The sequence below is a fragment of the Dermochelys coriacea genome, chromosome 11 (genome assembly GCF_009764565.3).
Source record: "Dermochelys coriacea isolate rDerCor1 chromosome 11, rDerCor1.pri.v4, whole genome shotgun sequence".
In the NCBI taxonomy this organism is placed as follows: domain Eukaryota; kingdom Metazoa; phylum Chordata; order Testudines; family Dermochelyidae; genus Dermochelys; species Dermochelys coriacea.
Genome location: NC_050078.2, coordinates 37,106,658 through 37,132,368, shown reverse-complemented (window position 1 = coordinate 37,132,368; position 25,711 = coordinate 37,106,658). Strand labels below are relative to the sequence as shown.

General features: G+C 42.7%; 1 protein-coding gene and 1 long non-coding RNA gene across 9 annotated transcripts in view; one reads left to right on the top strand and one right to left on the bottom strand.

Moving 5' to 3' along the window:
- The window catches only part of TTC21B (tetratricopeptide repeat domain 21B), a 93,362-nt gene extending 71,379 nt beyond the window's left edge, over positions 1 to 21,983 (top strand). For 5 of the 8 annotated variants that reach the window (XM_038421119.2, XM_043505228.1, XM_043505231.1 and 2 more), the window contains 3 exons: positions 9,629 to 9,749; positions 17,831 to 17,898; positions 18,636 to 21,983. In XM_038421119.2, coding sequence (XP_038277047.1) covers positions 9,629 to 9,749; positions 17,831 to 17,898; positions 18,636 to 18,713 — 267 coding nt within the window. In that variant the 3' untranslated portion in view covers positions 18,714 to 21,983. The remainder of the gene's footprint in view (positions 1 to 9,628; positions 9,750 to 17,830; positions 17,899 to 18,635) is intronic. The other 3 variants (XM_038421122.2, XM_043505229.1, XM_043505230.1) reach the window with 3 other exon arrangements.
- On the bottom strand, positions 4,690 to 5,393 carry LOC122458103. The gene is made up of 2 exons (XR_006277974.1): positions 5,331 to 5,393; positions 4,690 to 4,749 (listed from the first exon to the last, which is right to left on the bottom strand). It is a non-coding gene; the product is annotated as an uncharacterized LOC122458103 (long non-coding RNA).
- Positions 21,984 to 25,711: the final 3,728 nt, after the last annotated feature.

The window sequence follows — 25,711 nt, the reverse complement described above, 5'->3', positions numbered from 1 at the left end:
TTAAACATAAAAAAGAAGCTTACAAGAAGTGGAAGGTTGGACATATGACCAGGGAAGAGTATAAAAATATTGCTTGGGCATGTAGGAAAGATATCAGGAGGGCCAAATCGCACCTGGAGCTGCAGCTAGCAAGAGATGTCAAGAGTAACAAGAAGGGTTTCTTCAGGTATGTTGGCAACAAGAAGAAAGCCAAGGAAAGTGTGGGCCCCTTACTGAATGAGGGAGGCAAGCTAGTGACAGAGGATGTGGAAAAAGCTAATGTACTCAATGCTTTTTTTGCCTCTGTTTTCACTAACAAGGTCAGCTCCCAGACTGCTGTGCTGGGCAACACAAAATGGGGAAGAGATGGCCAGCCCTCTGTAGAGATAGAGGTGGTTAGGGACTATTTAGAAAAGCTGGACGTGCACAAGTCCATGGGGCCGGACGAATTGCATCCGAGAGTGCTGAAGGAATTGGCGGCTGTGATTGCAGAGCCCTTGGCCATTATCTTTGAAAACTCGTGGCGAACGGGGGAAGTCCCGGATGACTGGAAAAAGGCTAATGTAGTGCCCATCTTTAAAAAAGGGAAGAAGGAGGATCCTGGGAACTACAGGCCGGTCAGCCTCACCTCAGTCCCTGGAAAAATCATGGAGCAGGTCCTCAAAGAATCAATCCTGAAGCACTTAGAGGAGAGGAAAGTGATCAGGAACAGTCAGCATGGATTCACCAAGGGAAGGTCATGCCTGACTAATCTAATCGCCTTTTATGATGAGATTACTGGTTCTGTGGATGAAGGGAAAGCAGTGGATGTATTGTTTCTTGACTTTAGCAAAGCTTTTGACACGGTCTCCCACAGCATTCTTGTCAGCAAGTTAAGGAAGTATGGGCTGGATGAATGCACTATAAGGTGGGTAGAAAGCTGGCTAGATTGTCGGGCTCAACGGGTAGTGATCAATGGCTCCATGTCTAGTTGGCAGCCGGTGTCAAGTGGAGTGCCCCAGGGGTCGGTCCTGGGGCCCGTTTTGTTCAATATCTTCATAAATGATCTGGAGGATGGTGTGGATTGCACTCTCAGCAAATTTGCGGATGATACTAAACTGGGAGGAGTGGTAGATACGCTGGAGGGGAGGGATAGGATACAGAAGGACCTAGACAAATTGGAGGATTGGGCCAAAAGAAATCTAATGAGGTTCAATAAGGATAAATGCAGGGTCCTGCACTTAGGATGGAAGAATCCAATGCACCGCTACAGACTAGGGACCGAATGGCTCGGCAGCAGTTCTGCGGAAAAGGACCTAGGGGTGACAGTGGACGAGAAGCTGGATATGAGTCAGCAGTGTGCCCTTGTTGCCAAGAAGGCCAATGGCATTTTGGGTTGTATAAGTAGGGGCATAGCGAGCAGATCGAGGGACGTGATCGTTCCCCTCTATTCGACACTGGTGAGGCCTCATCTGGAGTACTGTGTCCAGTTTTGGGCCCCACACTACAGGAAGGATGTGGATAAATTGGAAAGAGTACAACGAAGGGCAACAAAAATGATTAGGGGTCTAGAGCACATGACTTATGAGGAGAGGCTGAGGGAGCTGGGATTGTTTAGTCTGCAGAAGAGAAGAATGAGGGGGGATTTGATAGCTGCTTTCAACTACCTGAAAGGGGGTTTCAAAGAGGATGGCTCTAGACTGTTCTCAATGGTAGCAGATGACAGAACGAGGAGTAATGGTCTCAAGTTGCAATGGGGGAGGTTTAGATTGGATATTAGGAAAAACTTTTTCACTAAGAGGGTGGTGAAACACTGGAATGCGTTACCTAGGGAGGTGGTAGAATCTCCTTCCTTAGAGGTTTTTAAGGTCAGGCTTGACAAAGCCCTGGCTGGGATGATTTAACTGGGACTTGGTCCTGCTTTGAGCAGGGGGTTGGACTAGATGACCTTCTGGGGTCCCTTCCAACCCTGATATTCTATGATTCTATGATTCTATGAATTGTTTTGCCCCTTTTTTCTTGAGTTACCTGTGCAGATGCCATACCACGGCAAGCCTGGAGCCCGCTCAACTAACAGTCATCGTACGTCTCCTGGGTGCTGGCAGACTGCATTGCTACACAGCAACAGTTTATTGCCTTTTGGCAGCAGACAGTGCAGTATAACTGGCAGCCGTCGTCAACATAGTCCAGGGTGCTCTTTTAACCAACCTCGATGAGGTCAAGGGCGCCTGGGCAAACATGGGAGTGACTCAGCCAAGTCATTTTCCTTTTAAGTTTCGTATCATGGCGATTCAGTCCTACTGGCAGTTCACTGTCTTTTTTTAATCTGCAGCCAGCAGAAGATGATGGCCAGAAGTCATACTGCACTGTCTTCTGCTGAGCACCCAGGAAATGATGATGGCTAGTGGTCATACTGCACAGTCTGCTGCCAGCAAGATGTATAAAGATAGATGAAGTGAATCAAAACAAGAAATAGACCAGTTTTATTTTGTATTCATTTTCTCCTCCTTCCCTCCGTGAAATCAACAGCCTGCTAAACCCAGATTTGAGTTCTATCCTTGAGGTTTTGAGTTCTATCCTTGAGGGGGCCATTCTGTTTCTCGCAAAGCTATCCCCTTTGTTGATTTTTAATTCCCTGTAAGCCATGTCGTCAGTCTCCCCTTTCTCCGTCAGAGCAACGGCAGACAATCGTTCCGCGCCTTTTTTCTGTGCAGATGCCATACCACAGCAAGCATGGAGCCCGCTCAGATCACTTTGGCAATTAGGAGTACATTAAACACCACACGGATTATCCAGCAGTATATGCAGCACCAGAATCTGGCAAAGCGAAACCAGGCGAGTAGGCGACGTCAGTGCAGTGACGAGAGTGATGCAGACATGGAGACAGACTTCTCTCAAAACACGTGCCCTGGCAATGCGGGCATCATGGTGCTAATGGGGCAGGTTCATGCAGTGGAACGCCGATTCTGGGCTCAGGAAACAAGCACAGACTGATGGGACCGCATAGTGTTAGAGGTCTGGGATGATTCCCAGTGGCTGTGAAACTTTCGCATGCGTAAGGGCACTTTCATGGAACTTTGTGACTTGCTTTCCCCTGCCCTGAGGCACAAGAATACCAAGATGAGAGCAGCCCTCACAGTTGAGAAGCGAGTGGCAATAGTCCTGTGGAAGCTTGCAACACCAGACAGCCACCGGTCAGTCGGAATCAATTTGGAGTGGGCAAATCTATTGTGGAGGCTGCTGTGATGCAAGTAGCCAATGCAATCAAAGATCTGCTGATATCAAGGGTAGTGAACCTGGGAAATATACAGGTCATAGTGGATGGCTTCGCTGCAATGGGACTCCCTAACTGTGGTGGGGCTATAGACGGAACCCATATCCCTATCTTGTGCACCAAGCCAGCGAGTACGTAAATCGCAAGGGGTACTTTTCAATAGTGCTGCAAGCACTGGTGGATCACAAGGGACGTTTCACCAACATCAACGTGGGATGGCCGGGAAAGGTACATGACGCTCGCACCTTCAGGAACTCTGGTCTGTTTCAAAAGCTGCAGGAAGGTACTTTCTTCCCAGACCAGAAAATAACCGTTGGGGATGTTGAAATGCCTAAAGTTATCCTTGGGGACCCAGCCTATCCTTTAATGCCATGGCTCATGAAGCCATACACAGGCTGCCTGGAGAGTAGTCAGGAGCTGTTCAACTACAGGCTGAGCAAGTACAGAATGGTGGTAGAATGTGCATTTGGATGTTTAAAAGCACGTTGGTGCAGTTTACTGGCTCAATTAGATTTCAGCGAAACCAATATTCCCACTATTATTACTGCTTGCTGTGCGCTCCACAATATCTATCTGTGAGAGTAAGGGGGAGACGTTTATGGCGGGCTGGGAGGTTGAGGCAAATCACCTGGCCACTGGTTACGCACTGCCAGACACCAGGGCGGTTAGAAGAACACAGGAAGGCGCGGTGCATATCAGAGAAGCTTTGAAAACCAGTTTCATGACTGGCCAGGCTACGGTGTGAAAGTTCTGTTTGTTTCTCCTTGATGAAACCCGCTGCCCCTTGGTTCACTCTACTTCCTTGTAAACTAACCACCCTCCCCTCCTCCCTTCGATCGCCGCTTGCAGAGGCAATAAAGTAATTGTTGCTTCACATTCATGCCTTCTTTATTAATTCATCACACAAATAGGGGGATAACTACCAAGGTAACCCAGGAGGCGTGGTGGAGGAGAGAAGCACCAGGAGGGGTGGTGGAGGAGGGAAGGACAAGGCCACACAGCACTTTAAAAGTTTAAAACTAAAACTTATTGAATGCCAGCCTTCTGTTGCTTGGGCAATCCTCTGGGGTGGAGTGGCTGGGTGTCCAGAGGCCCCCCCACCGTGTTCTTGGGTGTCTGGGTGAGGAGGCTATGAAACTTGGGTAGGAGGGCGGTTGGTTACACGGGCTGTAGCGGCGGTCTGTGCTCCTTCTGCCTTTCCTGCAGCTCAACCATATGCTGGAGCATATTAGTTTGCTCCTCCAGCAGCCTCAGCATTGAATCCTGTCTCCTCTCATCATCCTGCCGCCACCTTTCAGCTACAAACCTCTCTTCAGCCCGCCACCTCTCCTCCTGGTCATTTTGTGCTTTCCTGCATTCTGACATTGTCTGCCTCCACACATTCGTCTGTACTCTGACAGTGTGGGAGGACAGCACGAGCTCAGAGAACATTTCATCGCGAGTACGTTTTTTTCGCCTTCTGATCTTCACTAACCTCTGGGAATGAGAAGATCCTGTGATGCTTGAAACACATGCAGCTGGTGGAGGAAAAAAAAGGGACAGTGGTATTTAAAAAGACACATTTTATAGAACAATGGGTACAATCTTTCATGGTAAACCTTGCTTTTAACATTACATAGCACATGTGCTTTCGTTCCAAGGTTGCATTTTGCCTCCCCCCACTGTGTGGCTAGCCCCTCATCCCTCCGCCCTCCCCGTGGCTAACAGCAGGGAACATTTCTGTTCAGCTACAGGGAAACAGCCCAGCAGGAACGGGCACCTCTGAATGTCCCCTTAAGAAAAGCACCCTATTTCAACCAGGTGACCATGAATGATATCACTCTCCTGAGGATAACACAGAGATAAAGAACGGAAGTTGTTTGAATGCCAGCAAACATACACTGCAATGCTTTGTTCTGCAGTGATTCCCGAGTACGTGCTACTGGCCTGGAGTGGTAAAGTATCCTACCATGGTGGACGGAATAAGGCTGCCCTCCCCAGAAACCTTTTGCAAAGGCTTTGGGAGTACATCCAGGAGAGCTGCGAATGCCAGGGCAAATTAATCATTAAACATGCTTGCTTTTTAAACCATGTATAGTATTTTAAAAGGTACACTCACCAGAGGTTCCGTCTTTGCCTGGCGGGTCCGGGAGGCAGCCTTGGGTGGGTTCGGGGGGTACTGGCTTCAGGTCCAGGGTGAGAAACAGTTCCTGGCTGTTGGGAAAACCGGTTTCTCCGCTTGCTTGCTGTAAGCTATCTACAACCTCGTCATCATCATCCCCAAAATCTGCTTCTGTGTTGTCTCCCTCTCCATTGAAGGAGTCAAACAACACGGCTGGGGTAGTGGTGGCTGAACCCCCTAAAATGGCATGCTGCTCATCATAGAAGCGGCATGTTTGGGGCTCTGACCCGGAGCGGCCGTTTGCCTCTGGTTTTCTGGTAGGCTTGCCTCAGCTCCTTAAGTTTCACACGGCACTGCTTCGGGTCCCTGTTATGGCCTTTGTCCTTCATGCCTTGGCAGATTTTGACAAATGTTTTGGCATTTTGAAAACTGGAACGTAGTTCCGATAGCACGGATTCCTCTCCCCGTACAGCGATCAGATCCCATACCTCCCATTCAGTCCATGCTGGAGCTCTTTTGCAATTCTGGGACTCCAGCATGGTCACCTCTGCTGATGAGCTCTGCACTCACTTGCAGCTTGCCACGCTGGCCAAACAGGAAATCAAAATCCAAAGTTCATGGGCCTTTTCCTGTCTACCTGGTCAGTGCATCTGAATTGAGAGCACTTTCCAGAGCGGTCACAATAGAGCACTCTGGGATAGCCGCTGGAGGCCATTACTGTCAAATTGTGTCCACAGTACCCCAAATTCGACCCAGCAAGGCTGATTTCAGCGCTAATCCCCTTGTCGGGGGTGGAGTAAGGAAATCGATTTTAAGAGCCCTTTAAGTTTAAAAAAAAAAAAGGGGGGGGGGGGCGTCATCGCGTGGACGAGTGCAGGGTTAAATCAATTTAACGTTGCTAAATTTGACCTCAACTCCTAGTATAGACCAAGGCTGAGATATCTTCCCCAAAGAGTCCATCTGCACTAAGCTTGCTCCAACCAGTACTGATCAGGACTTTCCCTGCAATTGCAGGTGCAAACATTGTGGGTGGTCTCGAAACTGAACTTGGAACAGGGGGCCAGTCTGTCCTGTGCTTTCAATGGTCCCCATGGTGGACCCAGACAGTCTGGAGGAAGAAACTGCTTGATTCAAATGAAGAGGGGACAAGTGGCAGACTTTGGGTAGGTGTCAGGGAGGAGATTGGGATAAAGCCTGGTGAGGGAAAAAGTGGAAATGAGTGTTGGAGTGGAAGATAGAACTGGAAGCCCAGGGAGGGTAAAGGGGGACTGAGATTGGATGATGAGCCCGGAAGAGAGTGGCACTTTCTGAGCAGAGACTGTGACAAGGAGTGGGGGAACACTGAGGTGAATGAGGAGCCTGGGCAGTGAGAGGAGATTAGGCCTGAGAGCCAGTGAAAATGGGGAGTGGTTGGGGGGGAACTGTGGGAACCGCATCAATGGGAGCTTTGGGGGAGGTATCCACAGGCAAGGGCAGTGCATGGAGCACTCTGCTTCCACTCCCCCAGGGGCCGCAGGAATGTGGTGCCGGCCCCTTCCAGGAATAGGGCGGGGCCAGGGCAGACAGGCAGGGAGCTTGCCTGGCTCCAATGCACACCACTGCCACCCCTGAGCCGCTTCAGGTAAGCGGCGCCAGGCCGGAGCCTGCACCCCGCACCCCAACTCCCTGCCCTAAGCCCCCAGCTGCACCTGCTTACACCCCAACCCTCTGTCGCACTCCCTCCTGCACCCCAGCCCCCTTCCCTGAGCCCCTTATACACCCCGCACCACTCCTCTGCCCCAACCCCTTGCCCTGAGCCCCTCCAGCACCCCTGCCCCAGCCCTACATTCATGGCCCTGCATGCAATTTCCTCAACGAGATGTGGCCCTCGGGCCAAAAAGTTTGCCCACCTAGATAGATAGATGTGTTCAATGCACAGCTTCCATTGACTTCCGTTGCAGCTGTGAGTGAATATCACTTCTGTAAATCAGACCACAGGTCTCGAGTCAGGCACCCAGAAAATGAGGAACACACAATTAATGACCACCGGTAAAGAGTTTCATTTAAATGACTTGCCTAACATCATATAGGAACTTTGCAACAAATGAAATTGCCCTACAGCCAACAGCTTCCTTCACTACACAATCCTGATTCATCCCTAGAGCAGTCTATGCTGTGCACTGCATGAGGCGGGGTCCTGTGAAAAATAGTATGTAATCAAGGGCTGTATTATCAGGCAAATACACAAAGGGACTGAATTAAAGTTGCACAGACAATCTCATTTCTGCCATTTCCTAGCTTTTGAGTGCTTGATTTTGCAACCTTAATGCACTTTTCATATAGAGTGTGTGGGTGTTCTAGATACGGGGGGGGGGCGTGTGTGCGTGCGTGCGTGCATGCACGCACACACAATATAGATTGAAATACAGTTACATTACTAAACTGTTTTAAATAGTTTTTGTGCTTAGAAACTGGACAGGCACTTGTTCTTGGTAGGCACCATCATGATTAGGCAGCTAATGAGAAGGATTGCATGTCTGGCTAATATAGTGAATACTTGTTAGGAAAGCAGGCTGTAACTGTTCTTTCACTAGTGTTCCATTGGCCTGCAGAAGATGAAGGTTGATGGGATTCCCTTAATACTCACTCCCACTGGTTTTGGGGAAGCCCGTTTTGGGTGGCAGTGGTGAATTTTATAAAATGTCTTTTATGTCAATAAAGCCCGCAACAACTAATAAGAAAATAATCAGACTGACTGATCATGCTGCTAGAAAAGTTATTTTTCATTAGCTATTTACTTTCATTCTTAGCTTTGTTTCATGGTATTGCAAACTGATAAGCAACTTGCGAGTTACATGGAGCATCATTTACAACAACATCAAGTCATGGAATCGCTTCCAGTTTTTACTTTAAAGCATAGCTTTTGATAAGCATACATGGTAATAAACTTTTATAGGAGACTAAGAATAATAAAATTAGCTTTTATTGAAAATATTTAATGTTTATAATTTGTTAGTAAAATGTATCCATTTTTATTTGAAAGCTGTTTTCTTAGACTACAAATATTTCTTTTAAGTAGCCAAACTTCGGTTATCTCAGAACGGAGCGTGGGGTCCCTTCTCTCCTGCAAACTCTGATCATCTTGTACTGCTTCTGCATGTTGTCTGGCCCTATTGTGGTAGCCAGCCCTTCACCAGTGGGAAAGCCAACTAACTGCCCCAGAAGAGTATGTCCCTAAAATGCTTTGCACTGCTGAGCGGTGACAGGCATAATACGTGTCACTGGGAAGATGTTTCACTCAATGTTATTGGGGGCCATATATCTAATCCTGGCCCTCTGGACCTAATACATTCAGGCAGTTCTAATCAGAAAAATGCTTCCAGCAAGAGCAAATAGGACAATGTAAGGTTTCAGAGTAGCAGACGTGTTAGTCTGTATCTGCAAAAAGAAAAGGAGTACTTGTGGCACCTTAGAGACTAAAATTTATTTGAGCATAAACTTTCGTGAGCTACAGCTCACTTCATCGGATGCATGCAGTGGAAAATAGAGTGGGGAGATTTATATACACAGAGAACACGAAACAATGGATGTTACCATACACACTGTAACAAGAGTGATCAGGTAAGATGAGCTATTACCAGCAGGAGAGCAGGGGGAAAAAACCTTTTGTAGTGATAATCAAGATGGGCCATTTCCAGCAGTTGACAAGAATGTGTGAGGAACAGTAGGGGGGGGAAATAAACATGGGGAAATAGTTTTACTTTGTGTAATGACACATCCACTCCCAGTCTTTATTCAAGCCTAAGTTAATTGTATTCAGTTTGCAAATTAATTCCAATTCAGCAGTTTCGTTGGAGTCTGTTTTTGAAGTTTTTTTGTTGAAGAATTGCCACTTTTAGGTCTGTAATCGAGTGACCAAAGAGATTGAAGTGTTTTCCGACTAGTTTTTGAATGTTATAATTCTTGACGTCTGATATGTGTCCATTTATTCTTTTACGTAGAGCACTTCCTTCTTTTCCTCTTAACCTACTCACCTCTTCTTCCCCCCCCCCCGCCCTCCATCCCAGTTGAGCAACTCTTTTTTTCTCAGCCTCTTATTTTGGTTGAGGATCTTACTAACAGTCATGCACAGAATTACACAAATGGGGTTTGTCTTGTCCTGACTTTAATCCAGAATGTTTTGTCACAGAATTTAGTAACATCATGTGATTGTATACGCTTTCCAAACTGTGTATATTCATATTATTTGATTGTCAGTATTGCATATGTTTCTCTAAAGTTTTGAAATACATGTAGTCAACGTTTATATTTTGTAGTCCTGTTGCAAAGCCTATGAATATATGGGATACATAATGGAAAAGGAGCAAGCGTATAAAGATGCAGCAGTAAATTATGAGATGGCCTGGAAGTATGGAAACCAAACAAATCCAACAATAGGTATGTTTACACAATCTACATTTGGTAATACAAAAGAACAGAAATAATGACTCTTTACTGGTAAGACTGCATTTAATTGTCTATATAAGTAATATATCTTCTCTGATTGTCTTCCTGTGAAAATTCAGCTGTTTAGAGATCTACATTACAACATATGAGAGTGCCTTCATGGCAAGATATAGCTGTTTGAGTTGGTACTTTGACAAGACTCTCAGCAATTTACAGCTACTGTTGTTTGAGTAATGTTCCTTTAGGTGCTCCTCTCCAGGAGCACACACGCCTCTTGAGCCCTTGATCGGAGATTTTCCATTAGAAGTGTCTGTTCAGCCTGCACATGCGCTCTATACAACTTTATGCTGGACACTGAGGGTATATAGGGCTTCTGGATGAACCGCCTTCAGTTCCTTCTCTTAATTTTTCAGTGTGAGACGGAGTTCGATCGTGTCTGCCTTGTGCATACCTCCTGTGTGTTCTAACTGCTGTTCTATTAGTTTACTGTTCTTGGTTAATGTTAAGTATTTTAGTATAGAATTACTTAGATACTAGCGAGGATTGACCTTTTTTCCCTCTCCTTTTTTTCTCCTATTTTTCTGGGGAGCCCTATCAGCCTGGCTGGGTGTGCCTGGCTCATCACATTTCAAATTGCCTCTCTTGTTAGGAGGCTATCTCATCAGCAATGGCCACTCTAAGAGCTAGTCAACACTAGAAGTGTTATGCCTCTGTTGCCTGTCTGGTGAAGACGCTCTATGCCAATGGGAGAGCGTTTTCCCATCAGCATAATTACTCCACCTCTGTGAGAGGCGGAAGCTAAGTTGGCAGGAGAGCATCTTCCACTGACATAGTGCCAGTGTGGTCAGCACTTAGGTCGCTGTAACTTGCAGTGCTCGTTGGGGGTGGTCTTTTTCACACCCCTGAGTAAGTTAGATCAATTTAGGGCAGGTCTACACTATTGGTTAAGTGTGTCTATTGCTTGGGAGAGTCTCATCTCTCCCAAAAGTGTAACTTTTGCCTAGCTCTCAAATTTAGAGCACAGAATCAGAAAACCAAACTGAGACTTCTAATGATGGAGTACTCCCTTAGACCTGCTTCTGAGTGAGATCAGTAGACCCTACCCCTATACATGTCTCTGGATGGATCCAGCACCCTTTGACTTAGGCCCAGGTCTCCCCTAAGAAGGGGAAGACTTTGGAGGACTCTAGGAAAGCTCCAGAGAAGAGGAGCTCATCACAAGGAGCTGGCTCCCAAAAGGCCCCAATCTTGTGTTAGTCCACTGTGTCGGAGGTCTCAACCTCTCAGCTTGGTACTGTAGAGGCGAAAGACTCCCTTCCTCCCATACCAGCAAGTCTGGGAGATCCAAGAGTGCTTTGGAGAAGCACAGATTCAGCAGGCCCCAGGTCCCATCTATAAAGGACAGGGATGCCTAGGATATACACTCCTTTAGAATTGCACTGTCTACATCACACTTACCATCAGCATCTTCTTTCTCATCACCTTCAGTACTTGGCAAATTGAAGCACCAAGCACGTTCTGCCTCAGCACTGACACAGTCTAGCTCAGCTTCTGCATTGGTACCGACCCACTCAGTGCTGCAGGAATTCAGCTACTCCAGAGACTTAGTCTTAGACGAGCCAGAATACCCACTATTTATGGGTACCAAGTTACTCTTGGTACTGATACCCCAATCTCCAGATTACCATTGCTTTCCAATACTGCAAGTCACTGTGCCTTTTTCTACTGGGGCCCCATCACTGGAGGACATTGAGGAGGATGAAGGAGTGATTCAGTCAGTCTCTCTTTTATATCAGTTCAGTGTTCCCCTCCACATCCATACAGGAACCCGTACTTCAACAAGGATCTTTGTCCATGACCGGGATAGTGGGATCAGCCCTGGATGCCACCCACTGTCCTGTATGGGCTCCCACCACTGGCCATATCAGGGTTCTTGGGCTTTGTATTGGCAGCAATTTACCAGATCTCCAGCTCCACTGCACCAAGAAGCTAGGTTTGCACAGTCCCCTCTACCAACCCCGGAGCACGAGATGTTTGAAGAACAGGAGGTTAGGGCAGATAAAGGGGTCACCCCGCAAAATCATATTTCATCCTCATTTCCAGACGAGGTGGTCATGCCTCTGCCACCATCAATGGCTGCCAATTTCTGTCCATTCCAGGTCTTGTGGAGGGGGTGGCTGCCACTTTCAGATACCTCTTGGGGAGATCAAAGACTCGCAACTCTAACTATTGGACAATCTGCAGTCAGCAACATCCACCCAGATTGATGCTACCCATTAATGAAGCGCTCCTGGATCCAACGAAGACTATGTAGCAAAAGCCTGCTAGTATCTCATCGACTTGTAAACGGGCAGATAAGAAATACTATGTTTCTCCCAGGGACTGAGTTTTTGTTGGTCCACCCCTTGCCTAATTTCCTGGTGGTGGATGCTGTAAATGAGCAGGGTAAGCAGCATTATTCAGAGTTCACCCCGACGATAAAAATCAGAAGAGGTTAAACTTTTTTGCCTGAAGGTTTTGCTCATCTGTGATCCTCCAGTTTCGGATCATAAACTATCAGGGGATCATGGCCAAGTACAACTTCATGAAATACAGTAAATTTACAGCCTTTATTGAACATCTTTCACAGAAGCACAGAGAACACTTTCACATTATCATCACAGAGGGTCAGTTATTAGCCAGAGCCTCTCTATAAACAGCCTTAGATGTTGCAGACACCATCACTAGATCCATCTCCACAGAGGTGGTTATACATAAGGCATCCTGGCTCCAGCTCTCAGGGTTCCTGAGGGAGGTTCAGAATACTGTTGAAGACCTCCCATTTGATGGTTGGAAGCTCTTCTTGGGGGACCAGGGATGAGTCCTTGCATGCACTGAAGGACTCCAGGGCCATGTTGAACTTTCTGGGTAAATACACCCCTGTGAACAAGAGGAGATTTTGTATGTCTCAAATTGCCCAGAGAACATACCTTACCTAATTCATTGGCTTTCATAGAACCACTTAACCTGGGAGGAAGAGACAAAAATTCCAGAGAAAGAGAGCTAATAATCCTCCTTCAGCAAATATCTATCACTGAAATAACAATTTTGACAGGATAGTTGAGGGTTTGATTCTTCCCTTGCCTCTAGTTTACAAGATGCAACCTTTTGCCCATCTCCCCAATTTTGGAGACTGCCTTTTCCATTTGCAACTGATTTGGTGGTGTATTACAACAAACAGGTGGGTCATACAGGTCATAACATCAGGCTCTACCATCCACTTTGTATCCCTCGCATCTTCGCTCTTATTCCATTCCTCTCATGAGACCATACTGAGACCTGGTCTACACTGCCACTTAAGTCAATGTAAGTTACGTCACTCAGGGGTGTGAAAATCTCCCGCCAACTTCACCTCCCCCAAGGGTGGAAGCTAAGTACTAAAGTTGACAGAAGAGCACTCTCCCATCGACTTACTGCATCTTCACCAGACCCTCTAAATCGATACCATTGCATTGATCACACACTGCGATTTGGGAGGCAGTTTAGACAAGCTCTGAGTCAAGAAGTGCACTCTCGCCTTCATTTAGGAGCTATGGAGGCAATCCTGTCCCTTCACATGGGGGAAAAGGTTTTACTCAAACTATTTTCTTGCGCCAAAGAAGGACAGAGGGTGGACACTGATCTTAGATCTAAGACAACTGAGCATATTTGTAAAGTCTCAAAAGTTCAGGATAGTGTCTCTGGAAGCTGTAATCCTTTTCTAAACGCATGAAAGTATGTTTTGGTCTTCAACTTGTAGGACACCTATTTCCATATAGTGACACCCCAGTCATAGGAAATACCTGTTTTACCATGGGCCAAGAGCATTTTCAGTATTGATTACTTCCGTTTGGTCCCAGGGTATTTTCAAAGATTGTAGTGGGAGTAACTGCTTACCTTCAGCGAGAAGCAACTGTATTCTTCAGGTATCTCGACGGCCCTTAAGTAGCCAGTCAGTCTTAGGAAGCAGTGCTGACCTCCACTCGGACAGTTCTTGCTCTCTTTCAGGAATTGGATTCCAGCTAAATGTTTAAAAAAAACCAAAAAAAACCAAAACTGTTAGCTCCAATACAGGTAATACAATTCATGGGGCCCAGGGCTTTCCTTCCCATGGACAGATTCTTAATTTTGGCACATCTGGTCTATTCAAGGAAGCCCCAGTAAGGAACTGTTTACAGGTCCGAGGTCAGATGGCAGCTTGCACCATTGTAACCGAGGATGCAAGATTATGCCTCCGCTGCTTTCAGTGTTGGTTCAAAAGGACCTATTCCTTGACCAGAGACAGCTTGGACAAACAGGTCACAGTTTCCCTCAAGGTGAAGAGCTCTCTAGACTGGTGGAAGAATCAACCCTGTGTCTATCCGGGTGTCTGCCCATTTCCAACAATAACTGTGACAACTGACTCCTCATCGCTAGCATGGGTAGCATCCTCAATATTCTCACAACGCAGAGCAGATGGTCATCTCAGGAATCTGGTCTCCCTATCAATCTGTGGGAACTCGGAGCAGTCAGGAACACTTGCCTTCAGTTCCTACACCTCACCGGGGCAACTCAATCAGGATCATGACAGTGTTGCTTACATGTTCTGTATCAACAAACAGGGAAAAGCAAGATACCCCTCCCTGTGCACTGAAGCTATAAAGTTGTGGAACTTGTGGTACAGCCCATCAGAATCAGATCTCGGCCATCTACCTTCTTACCAGCAGGCACTTCTCTCAGGACTCTGAATGGGAATTGGAGACTCAAGTTCTTCACAGATATTTGAAAAGGTAGGAACTTCCATTGGTGGAACTATTTGCAACATTCAGCAATAAGTGTCCCCTGTTCTGCTCAAGAGGAGGCCTAAGTTGCCCCTCTTTGGAACATGCCTTTCTGCTTCCCTGGACAAAGGTCATCTTCTACACATTCTCTCCAACATTGCTAATACTAAGAGTGATGAACAAGATCAGACAGGACAAAGATAGTTATCTTTTATAGTACTGACCTGGCTGAGACCTGTTTGGTAACCTTACCTGCTTCATCTGCATGTCCAACTGGCATTCAAGCTTCCGACCATCCCTCATCTCCTGTTCCTAGGTGCAGGTTTTGTGCTTCACCTCAACGTAGAAGTCCTCCATCTCTGAGATGGTTCACAGGATTAGAATCCACCTGCTCAACAGGAGTATGATGGATATTACTAAACCTTAGCAGGAAGTCAGCTCAGATTACTTCAGACTGGTATCACTGTGTTGTAACAGAATACTCCTTGTTTTCAGCCATCTTAATTTACGTGCTGAACCTGAAGACACCAGGGTTATCAGTTAGCTCTATTAAGGTTCATGTGGCCACAATATCTGCATTTCATCCGGCGCTAGAAAGGTTTTTGACATTTGCTTACCCTATGTCCTCAAGATTTATTAAGGATTTAGGGAACCACTACCTCCAGGTTAAAGATCCTGTTCCTACTTGGGAATCTCAACCTGGTACTTAAATACTTCATCAGATTTCCATTTGAACCTGTGGCAATCTGCTTCTTGCTTCACTTATCTATGAAGATGGCCTTTTTAGTAGCTATCAAGTTGGCCTGCAGGGTGGGGAAATTGTAGCCGGAATGGCAGACCCTCACGCCTGCCCTCTCCCATTTACAGTGTTTTTCAAAGACAGGGTCTCTTTATGGCCTCACTCTAAATTCTTACCTAAAGCACTGTCAGATTTTCATCTTAACCAGTGCATTTATTTACCTGTATTTTTCACAAAACCAAGTAAATCTCAGCGTGAGACCTTCTTTAATACATTAGGTGTTAGATGGGCCTTCTATCTAGATAGAAGCAAGCAGTTTTGGAAATCACCTAGACAGTCTTCACAGCAGAGAGGTTCATGGGGTCTCTGATCTCTACACAGAGACTTTTTCAAGGAGGATCTCTGGGTGTGTTACATGCTATGCAGCTGGTGATTCCCCTTCCCCTCCCAAAAAGGATAATCGTGCACACTACCAGATTGTAGGAAACTTCCGCAACTTTATTGAAGAACATTCTGGTGTCTGATGTATGCAGAGCTGCTACATGGGCCTCAGTGCATACTTTCACTAAACACTATGTCTTGATCTACACTGTCAGATCTGATGCTGAGCTTGGTAATTCTGTATTGTCTTCAGTCCTGGACTCGGTTCTGAAATTCCCTCCTCCCTTTGGGTATACTGCTCAGGAATCACCTCAAGTAGAGCAATCAAAGGGACACTATTAGAAGAAGTTGTTACTCACCCTATGCAGTGGACTGTAGGTTTTTTTGAGATGTGTCCCTGTACAAGGTAAGTAACCTTTTCTTCTAGTGGACTTCCCACAAGCTTCGATTTTGGAACCCATTATGGTTCACTGTTTCTATATGCAACTTGCATATTGCCTATAAATATAGTATTCATTTTGAATATGCATTATGCTACATATTATGTATGAATTAGTGGCTCAGCTTTGTGACTTGTTCTTATTTAATTTTGATCAGATATTTGCATATCATTTTTAAACTATGTAAATTAAAAATTCTTATCTCCAACTCAAGATTGGTAGCCAATTAAAAACTATTTGGGATATTTTTAAAGTTCCACTTGAGACAGTCAGTCAGTGAATTCAACTGTTGGAATATGTGTTTGGTCTCCTACTTTTAGACCATTCTATACAGAAGAATGTATAAAAACTATACACAGGAGGAAGACTTTTTATTGAAATAAAACCTATCTCCACACTCACAGGATGGCGGTTTCCCAAGTTCAGTTCCCACTTTTGGACTGTGTTGATGGCATCTCAAAAAAATAAACACTGTTTACAATGCACCTTCTTACAGGCTTCTCTTGTACTTTTTTTTTAAAGGATGTAGAATGATAATGGTATTCTAGATTGCATAGAAAACGGTTTTCAGAATGTACAGCTGTACCTTTATATACAATAAATTGCTGCATCATTTATTTCTGTAGGTACAGTTCCTAAATCTCCTTGTGTCTCAGGTTCAAATATTTTTTTAAGTGAACTGTGTATTAGAGAGGAACTACAGTGTCTGTAAAAGAACTACATTTGTTATCAACTTAAAACACAATAATCTACAGGTTTAGGTGGTTACCTAAAATAGATTAGTTCCTAGGTGTACTTGGCTACAGAAAATAAGGAAGGTCAGAGTGTATCAAGAAAAGCTTTTAAGGGTCTAAAGCTTGGAAAGGAAACAAAATAGGAAAAGGAGGCAGATAGGAAGCTGGGAACATCTTTCCATAAAGAGAACGAGATTACTAAATTGTTCATTTTGCATGCTGGTAATGAACAAGAATGGTCAAATGGTAACTGGCCTTTGCCAAGGCTTCTGAGCTAATCTTTCTTGAAGATCTTTTCCTAGGAGGAGAAAGTGTAGAACAGTGAATTTTATCTATGGGTTTCACACTGAGGGGCTGGCCTATGGAGTGTCTGGTTGGTGTCATAAAGTTGCATCTCAAATAACTACGTTTTGAAGAAGCTGACTCAACAGACCAAAGCCCAAGAGAATTGTTGATTTCAATGAGGCCAGCAAAAAACTTGCCCTTCAACTTTCTTGAAACATTTTGGGGGGCGTGTGTGGAGCAAACATGCAAACTTAAGTCATTTGGCATCTCGATACTATACCACAGTGTCTTAAAAAAACCTAAGTAGATATAATCTTGCATACAGTAGAATCATGGCCAATTGAAAATACAGTCGTATGCCTCTATTTTTCATTGTGATTCATAGTCCACTGTGAGAGGTCATGAAGGATGATGTGACAGCTTAATTTAATATGGGTTACCACAATATATTCTTTAGAATGTAAATCTTCATTCCTGTGTAAATATATCTGGTGATAAGTTATTTAATTTTAAAATGCCTTCAAAACTCACTTGAGAGCTCTACCTAACTTGCCTGTTTCAGAGGGGTGTTTTGGAGACCACTTAGCAAACAGTTATTCCAACTTTTTTCTTTTAAGTAAACTTGACCATTGGGATAATTTCAACTTGAATGTGATGTTTTATTCTTTGTTTAATTTTAAGCATAATATGTCATGGGTATTTGCACTGCTTACAGGATACAAGCTGGCATTTAATTACTTGAAAGGAAAGAGATACGTAGAAGCAATTGATATTTGTCATAAGGTAGGCTTTTAATTCATATTTTAACTGTTTGCACTACTATAACTTCCTTTTAGATACTGAGTTATTTCTATATTTTTCAAATTCAGGAATTACAAATTATGTAGAATTTAGCTGAGATGAAGTGTGTGTGAGAGCAGTGGGATGGGCTAGATGCCCAAAGAACAATCCTGTCCAAGACCGAAGGCACATACTTGGGTGGCTAACCTGTACTGCCACAGCCATGCTTCTATTTTTAGCATGTTAGCTCTATCAGAGCCAGCATAGGTATGTTTTCTCAAACGGGAAATTATACCTTCCAGCTCCAGAGCAGACTTAACCTATTAGAAGGCAGAAAGAGAGAGGGTTGGAGGAAATGGCCAATCAGCACAGAGCAAAGAAAGTCCAGTCAAAATCAGAAAGTTCTCTGAATGTCTGATGGTCCCTGTTTGGCTGATTCTGCAGGTGCTCCTAATGGCCTGAGTCGCTGGCTAGTTTCTCCCTGCAGTTTTCCTCCAAGTCCATGTGGTGGGTGGAAGGGACAAGATTGTCTTTATGATACAGCTATTTATGACCATTGTACATCTGCTGTGATGAAATAGCTTATGTATTTATAAATAAAATCATCAAACTGTTGCTGATTAATTATAAGGCTTAAAATGAAGCTCAAAATGATGATGGAAATATCTGATGACAGTACTTGTTCATTTTAGGATGCTTTATAACTGGTTTTAAATGTGTGTATTGTTTGCCTTTAACAGGTCCTAAAAGCACACCCAAACTACCCAAAGATCAGAAAGGAAATACTTGACAAGGCTCGTGCATCCTTAAGGACTTGAACCTTATTTGTGTGAATCACTGAATTTTTATCCAATTTTGGAAATTATGTATTGGATATTACAATGAAGAAATGGCCATTCAGTATGTAAATATTAGAAATACTGCACACATCATCCAGATCTCATATATAGTTACTATTCAAAGACAAAAGAGATTTTTGTCTTTAGAGCTGTGGATTTATCTTTTCTCCAGTAGAGGAGGCTTTTGTACATCAGGATTTAATAAACTAAAAAAGAAATAGTATGTATGAATTACAATTTTGTAGTAGACAGGAAACTGAATGACAAGTGATTTCCAATGCTATTGTCTAGAAGGTACTAGCTTTAAACTGTAAACAAATAACCAATCTTGCAGTCCTGTTCCACAACAGGAAGAAATTACTACTTTGCTGTGTGAAGAAGTGACATCTGAAAATACAAATAGCTACAGTGAAAGCCACATGTGTTTATGTAGTACTGATTGAATACACTTCTCACAAATGGATTCACCCACAACTAGAATATTCATCATCTTCTGCTAATGATGATTTACTTACTATCAAAAAGTTTCAAATATAATTTGAAAATGTTTTTGGAAGATAACAGACATGTATCCCAAACTATACACTGTAAATAACTTGTGTTTTAAAATAAAATAGACTAACGCTCTATAATTCCTGAGCACATAGCAATCTCTGATCAGAGAAGAGGCAGGGAATGAATGGAACAAGAATAAGGTGTTTCCCCTCTTAAGTGCTGTCATTTGTGGCACAGCATTTTAAACTCAATGTAATTTTTCTCCTCCTGGAGGTCACTGTTTTTGTTCATCACTAAAGAAGACAACCTGTCCTTAATTCTTCGTTAGTGATTACTTAAGATTTCTCAGTTCCAGCAAATGGACTTAATTAGCACTCTCAATGTAAGCTTTCTTTATACTGTTGCTACTGAGATATTTGTAAATGAGGTTTATTTTTACATTCACTTTTAACTGAGCTATATGGTTAAACTGGGAAAGCAGTAAGTTTATATTTTAATATGGTTTTAAATGAAAAGGACATTTTAAATGAAATTTAGTATTAGTAACAAAGATTAATTTTTGTAATATTTGGTAAAGCTATTTAAATAATTGATTTTCAAAAAAGAAAATCAATATTCCCAGTTGTGAGACATATTCGTAACGCTCGAACTAGAAGTATTTCATTTTGAAATGCTTCTGTTTTTGATTGTCCATCTGTTTATGTATTACATCCATGTATAACTAATAGTTATGTGTGTGCAGCAAATTATGGTTTGTCTCATTTAGTCTATAAATGTTTTGCAGAGAGAGAAGTTTGGGTATAGCAATCAAAGATTTTGTGTTCTGTACACAAGATATTGGCTGTCCTATAAGAACAATTTCATCCCAAAAATGGAGAAGACTGACTAATTATTGGGTGCTGAATGCTTTTCTCTTGACTGCTCTAATATCTTACGCTACAGAAATTGTTACACTACAGCATTATGTCTTCAAATAGCACATTGTGTTTGTCTTTCTCAAAAAAGCTATTTTGGCAAGAAAAGAGAACTTTTAAAAACAGTAATTAACTTCCTAAAATAGCCAATGTCAGTTTCCTCAAGTAATTCTGGCTCCTTATGTTGACATTTTATAAGGTCCGTAAAAGTCATGACACTTGAAAATGTCTATTAAAGATGTGTAGCCTACATAAAGGAAACAGCTTAAAATCATATCTGACACAGCTACCAGTAATTGGGTACAATATCCAGGTTGACTTTCTTTAAACTAACAGGGACCATTTCAAGGCATTTTGCAGTAAAATCTGTGGGTGAGGGAAAGAACACAGGAAATTGAAAAGTTAACTGCGTAGTTTCCTCTGACAGTTCTTGTTGAAGGGACTGTTTGGGAGGGCTGCAGAGGAAGGGACATATGCAGGTTCCAAACCTATAGATCATGGGTGAAGAAAAGTTGCTGTCTTGTGAAGGAATTGGCCCCTAATGTCATTTGTGAATGATTATTTTGCTCAGATGGAACAATATTGACTGCCACACAGATCTTGTATCTACTGTGCTCAGATGTGTTTTATGGTGCAGTATGTCTACTCCTGGCCTTGTCTTCCCTGGCAAAAGTGAGATCTATAATTCACTAATGCAGCTCTACTGGTGGTGGTAGTGGTTAAAGATGTTGTATTAAGTAGGACTCAGGCATTGTTCCTAGTGTGTTGTCTAACAGTAGGTGATGTAGTAGTAGATGACATGGAAAAGGCTTATAAGCAGGTCTGGACTTTCTGCAGCTTCCACAGTTGGTACCACCATCAGAACTGCACCAGAGGGCACTAATGAATCACAGGTCCCTTTTTTGATAGTGTAGATACAGCCCCTGAATCACTGAAGGGGAGCCACAGATTCACCCAATCTATTCCGTCAGCCTCAGCCTCTCTCCATTTGCATTAATGGGAGCTGGATCAACATTTGGTTTTTAAGTCTAAAGTGAAAATTGAATGGTCTATTCCATGATGCTACTTAGAAGATGCTATTCAAAAGAGGCACGAGTAGTTCTGTTTCTGTATCCATTTAATCTTTGTACATAGTGTTGTTGTAGCCAGGCTGGTCCAAGGATATTAGCAATACAAGATAGGTAAAGTAATATCTTTTAGTGGCCCAGCTTCTGGTGAGAGAAAGACAGGCTTTCAAGCTTACACAGAGCTTGAAATATGTTAGCTACTTATGCTAAACAATCTGTTCCATCTTGTATTTAGTTGTGACACTGAGTACATTTCCAAGACCTGAAGAGCTCTGTGTAAACTCGAAAGCTTGTCTCTCCCACCAACAGAAATTGGTCCACTAAAAGATATTACCTCACCCACCTTGTCCATTTAATCTTGGCTGTCTCATTTGAAAGAGCAAACTATGGGGAGGGAGTAAGGAAGGTTTCATCATGGCCATTTGTGATGTAAACGCTAGTTGCTAGGATCTGAACTGAGACCACAAGGTCACGCAACTACCATCTATCTGATTGTTATAATTTCCTGTCTTTACCAAACAGGACTGTTTTCATATTGACAACCCTGGTAAAAGGCTTCCCATCTTCCATTTAAGAGTCCCTGAGCCTTCCAGTCCCTAATGTCTTGTTAAGGATGAAATCTTTTTAGGAGGGAGGTGAGGGAAGAAACCTTTAAATCCAAAGATGAAAAAATATGCTGTGATTATAGACAGTCTGTCTTAAGTGTTGCTTAAATGTACTTTTCTCAGATGAATTAAATATTGTTTTCTCTTTGGTCCATATGAACCACTTCATACTGTTGTCATTTTGTATTCTTTATTTCTCTTTCACTGAATGACCTTGTTTCATTTCTGTTTATTCCAGTTAATTGGAAATGCTGATTCCTGATCTGCTGTTTCTTATTTTAGTATTTATTTCTTTTGCAGCCTTTTTCGAAGCCACCTTCCTAATAATGGTTTTGAATAGAAGAGGCTCCTGAGATTGAGGGAAGTCAGCTTATTTAATTAATTTCAAAGAGCTCCAATCTTCAGTATGATGTTTCCTAGCAACCCATCTTCCACTCTTGCCTTTGGTGAACAAGGGAGGGGAGTGAGTGTGTTTTTTATTGATTCATTCACTTGAGATCTAAATGTCCTGTGGCTATAGCAACACAAACCAGAGGTGTCTTCTCTCCTCACCCCCCTCCTTTTGGTTTAGGATCCCTGAAATATTTTCTAGGAGGACGTCCATAGGGTAGCTTTTCTGACTGTAAGCAGAACAGGCTCTGGTAAACTGCTTTTCTCTCTCTGTTTTGAGCACTATGCTAATACCATAACAATTATCTTAGAGGTAAAATTGCAATAATTTCACTAGCTAAAATAAGCAGACTAATCGAACTAATACTGAATAATTTTAAAATAAGAGTACAACATGTTTGCACTGGCCAGTTTAGACTAGGTCTAACTATGTTATGAACCATTTTGCAAATTGTTGTAGCCACACTAAGGAGGGTCCATAATAGGGACAACTCTAAATTAGGGATCTAAACCCTAATTCTGCAAACACTGAAACGTGAGTAATTTTATACATATGAAGTTATCGTTGGACTAAGCCTGTGCTGGCCAGCAACCTTTCTGACAAGAACAGTCTTTGAAAAGAGTTTTTCCACTGTAGATTAGACATTAGAGATGAAATCCTGGCCACAGTGAAATCAATGCAAAATTCATTGAACAGTGGGGCCAGGATTTTACCCTTGAAGCACGTACCTAAAATATTAAGCATCAAACATTAAGATGTTCAATTAAGAAAACTTTACACTTAAAATACAGTATTTGACTCATCAGTAGTAACAATCCATTATCACTGCAGCATGTGGTATTCCTTAAATGTGTAAAATTGCTCAGATGCGTAAAAGTTTCAGGATCAGGGCCTTCATCCAGAAGATGGTTACACCTAGCCTATGCTCGCCAGGGAAATTATAGAAACTTTCACAGGCACCTTACTGTGAACAATGCTTTTTAAAACTGGTTTTGGATAATATGGTTCCTTGTAAACAAATACTGAATGCCAGCATTTTAAATTTCATCATTTTATCAAGACTACCCAGGCCTCATGTGAAAAGATCTGGATAAATATAACATGAGAAAGCAGTAAACGTGTTTTTTGTTAGAATAGTTTTACACTGAACATTTTGCATATTCTGGTAAAAGATAACTCCATATTCTGGTTATTGAATATTCTGAATCAGTGTGATAGCATCCAAAAACAGGATAGCTTTGAATGATCTGCAAGAAATGGTAAATGGCAAACTAATGACATTTAGAGATGGAACTAAATTAAAAGATGCTCCAAATATCAGCAGGGACAAAAAATTACTAAGTCAGATGTTCAAAATATGGGAGAGATATGAAATTAAATCTGGAAAATACAAACAAATAGATCTAGGGGTAGTAATTGTAAACACGGATATTCAATTGGAGATTCTTGGAAAATGATAATGCCAAAAAGTACCTACAGTGATGATGGACAGAAATTGGATAGGAGCTTGTAATTTGATATGGTGGCAAAGAAAGCAAAAGCTATTTTGAGCTGTCTGCAAAGGCATTATGTCATGGACTTAGGGAACTGATTTCTCTGTACAGCACTGGTGAGACTGCACATAGAATACTGATATAGTTCTGGGAAATTCAGTACTAGAAAGAGATTCTGAATTCCTTCCCATTTTGTTAAATGCTAAATAAATAAAAATGAAGGCCAGGAGGGACTGACCTGAGGGGTGGAGAGAGAGTAAATCTGTATGGCTTTGCTAACTGATGATCAACAGGAAGTATAAAATATTGACGATAAGTAACTGAAAGATACACACATCATGGAAGAGATGTGCATCTTTCTTTAGAGAGAGCCTGAGTCATGTAACTAGGAACGCTGCGATGAAACTGAGCAGAACAAATTTTGAGTGACTGCTATTAAAATATAAAATAATATACAGCATATTAGTCATTTCAAATTCAAATGGGTACAGTAGGGACCAATTTATGCTAGTATGGGGTGGACAAGAGGACTTGTAATGTTCTGTCTCTAAAATTCCTGGTTTTTTTCCTACATTTTGGTGAAAAGATTTTTTTCTGTGTGTTTTTTTTTTTTCTTCCTCCTGAGTGAGGAGAATCAGGATACCAGCTTAAGACTAAAACATTCCTCTTTTTAAGTTGGCAGAGGTTCCAAAACCAGTGTTCCTTCTCTAGTGCTTTCTTTCTTTGTCTACTTGTGATGGTGTACTACATCCTTTTGGGTTTGGGCTATTTGCTTTACAAATTCTTTGCTTGGCTGGCCAAGTGAAATTTCAGTGGCCCCAAATTGCTGTGCCTTCTCCGGTATTTATGAAATATGCTCTAAGATTTGCAGTGACCTATGGAATTGATGAAGCCTCAGAAACCACTTTTTTTTCTGTGTAACAATGCTTCCTTTAGAACAACACAATCTTTATTTTGTTCACTGTTGACTTAAGAAAATTTTATTAGTAATGTACACTAGTACTTTAAATGGAAAGCATGTACTTCTGGTTGTATTTAACCTAATGTATGGCAGAGAGTGCAAGATAGTAAGAACAACCCCTAGAGCTTTAAATAATTGTCATAGAAGCTGGTGAGGAAGAGTATGTTCTGGAGGAAGGGGCGTCTGATGCTCTAGTCTTGTTGATATTAGGAGCACCATTTTGGGATGTGCAGTGGTGCAGAAACTGAACCTCCCAAATAAGGATTGAGGTGATGCTCCTAACCTCTGCAGGTTTCAGAGTAGCAGCCGTATTAGTCTGTATTCGCAAAAAGAAAAGGAGTACTTTTGGCACCTTAGAGACTAACAAATTTATTAAGCATAAGCTTTCGTGAGCTACAGCTCACTTCATCGGATGAATTTCATCCGATGAAGTGAGCTGTAGCTCACGAAAGCTTATGCTCTAATAAATTTGTTAGTCTCTAAGGTGCCAAAAGTACTCCTTTTCTTTCTAACCTCTGCAGGAATTGAAACATCACCATCCATCTTTCCGTGCCGTATTTCACTCCTGACCAGGTGTTCTCCTTATTCCAGACCTCAAGCCCCCTCTTTCTGTCAACCACATTAATGAAACTCCCTCCTTCCACTGCCCCTAAAAACCACAGCCCTGAAGCTCTGCTCCTGTGGTGATTATAAACGTACCATAAACAGAACTTTACCTGCTACTTCTATTCAATTGTCTGAACACATTTAACCCTTGTTATTTGAAAAAGTTATAGCCCTAGCTATTACTTTAGATCTGGGGGTTTTTTCTATTACTTACAGGACTTCTAGAGAGGGCCATGGGTTTAAAAAAAAATTTAGATAAAGTAGTGTAACTCACTTGCAACATTGTGTTCCTCCTAGTGCAATTATTTCACATCCTGAAAAAGGTCTTTCAGGGCCAGCTTCTTCTTTCTTAATCTTGCTGTGAAATCATAAACTCATTTTGTAATATTAGAGTCAGAGTGTAAATAAAAATTATTTTTACAATTGAACCACTTTTATTTCACTG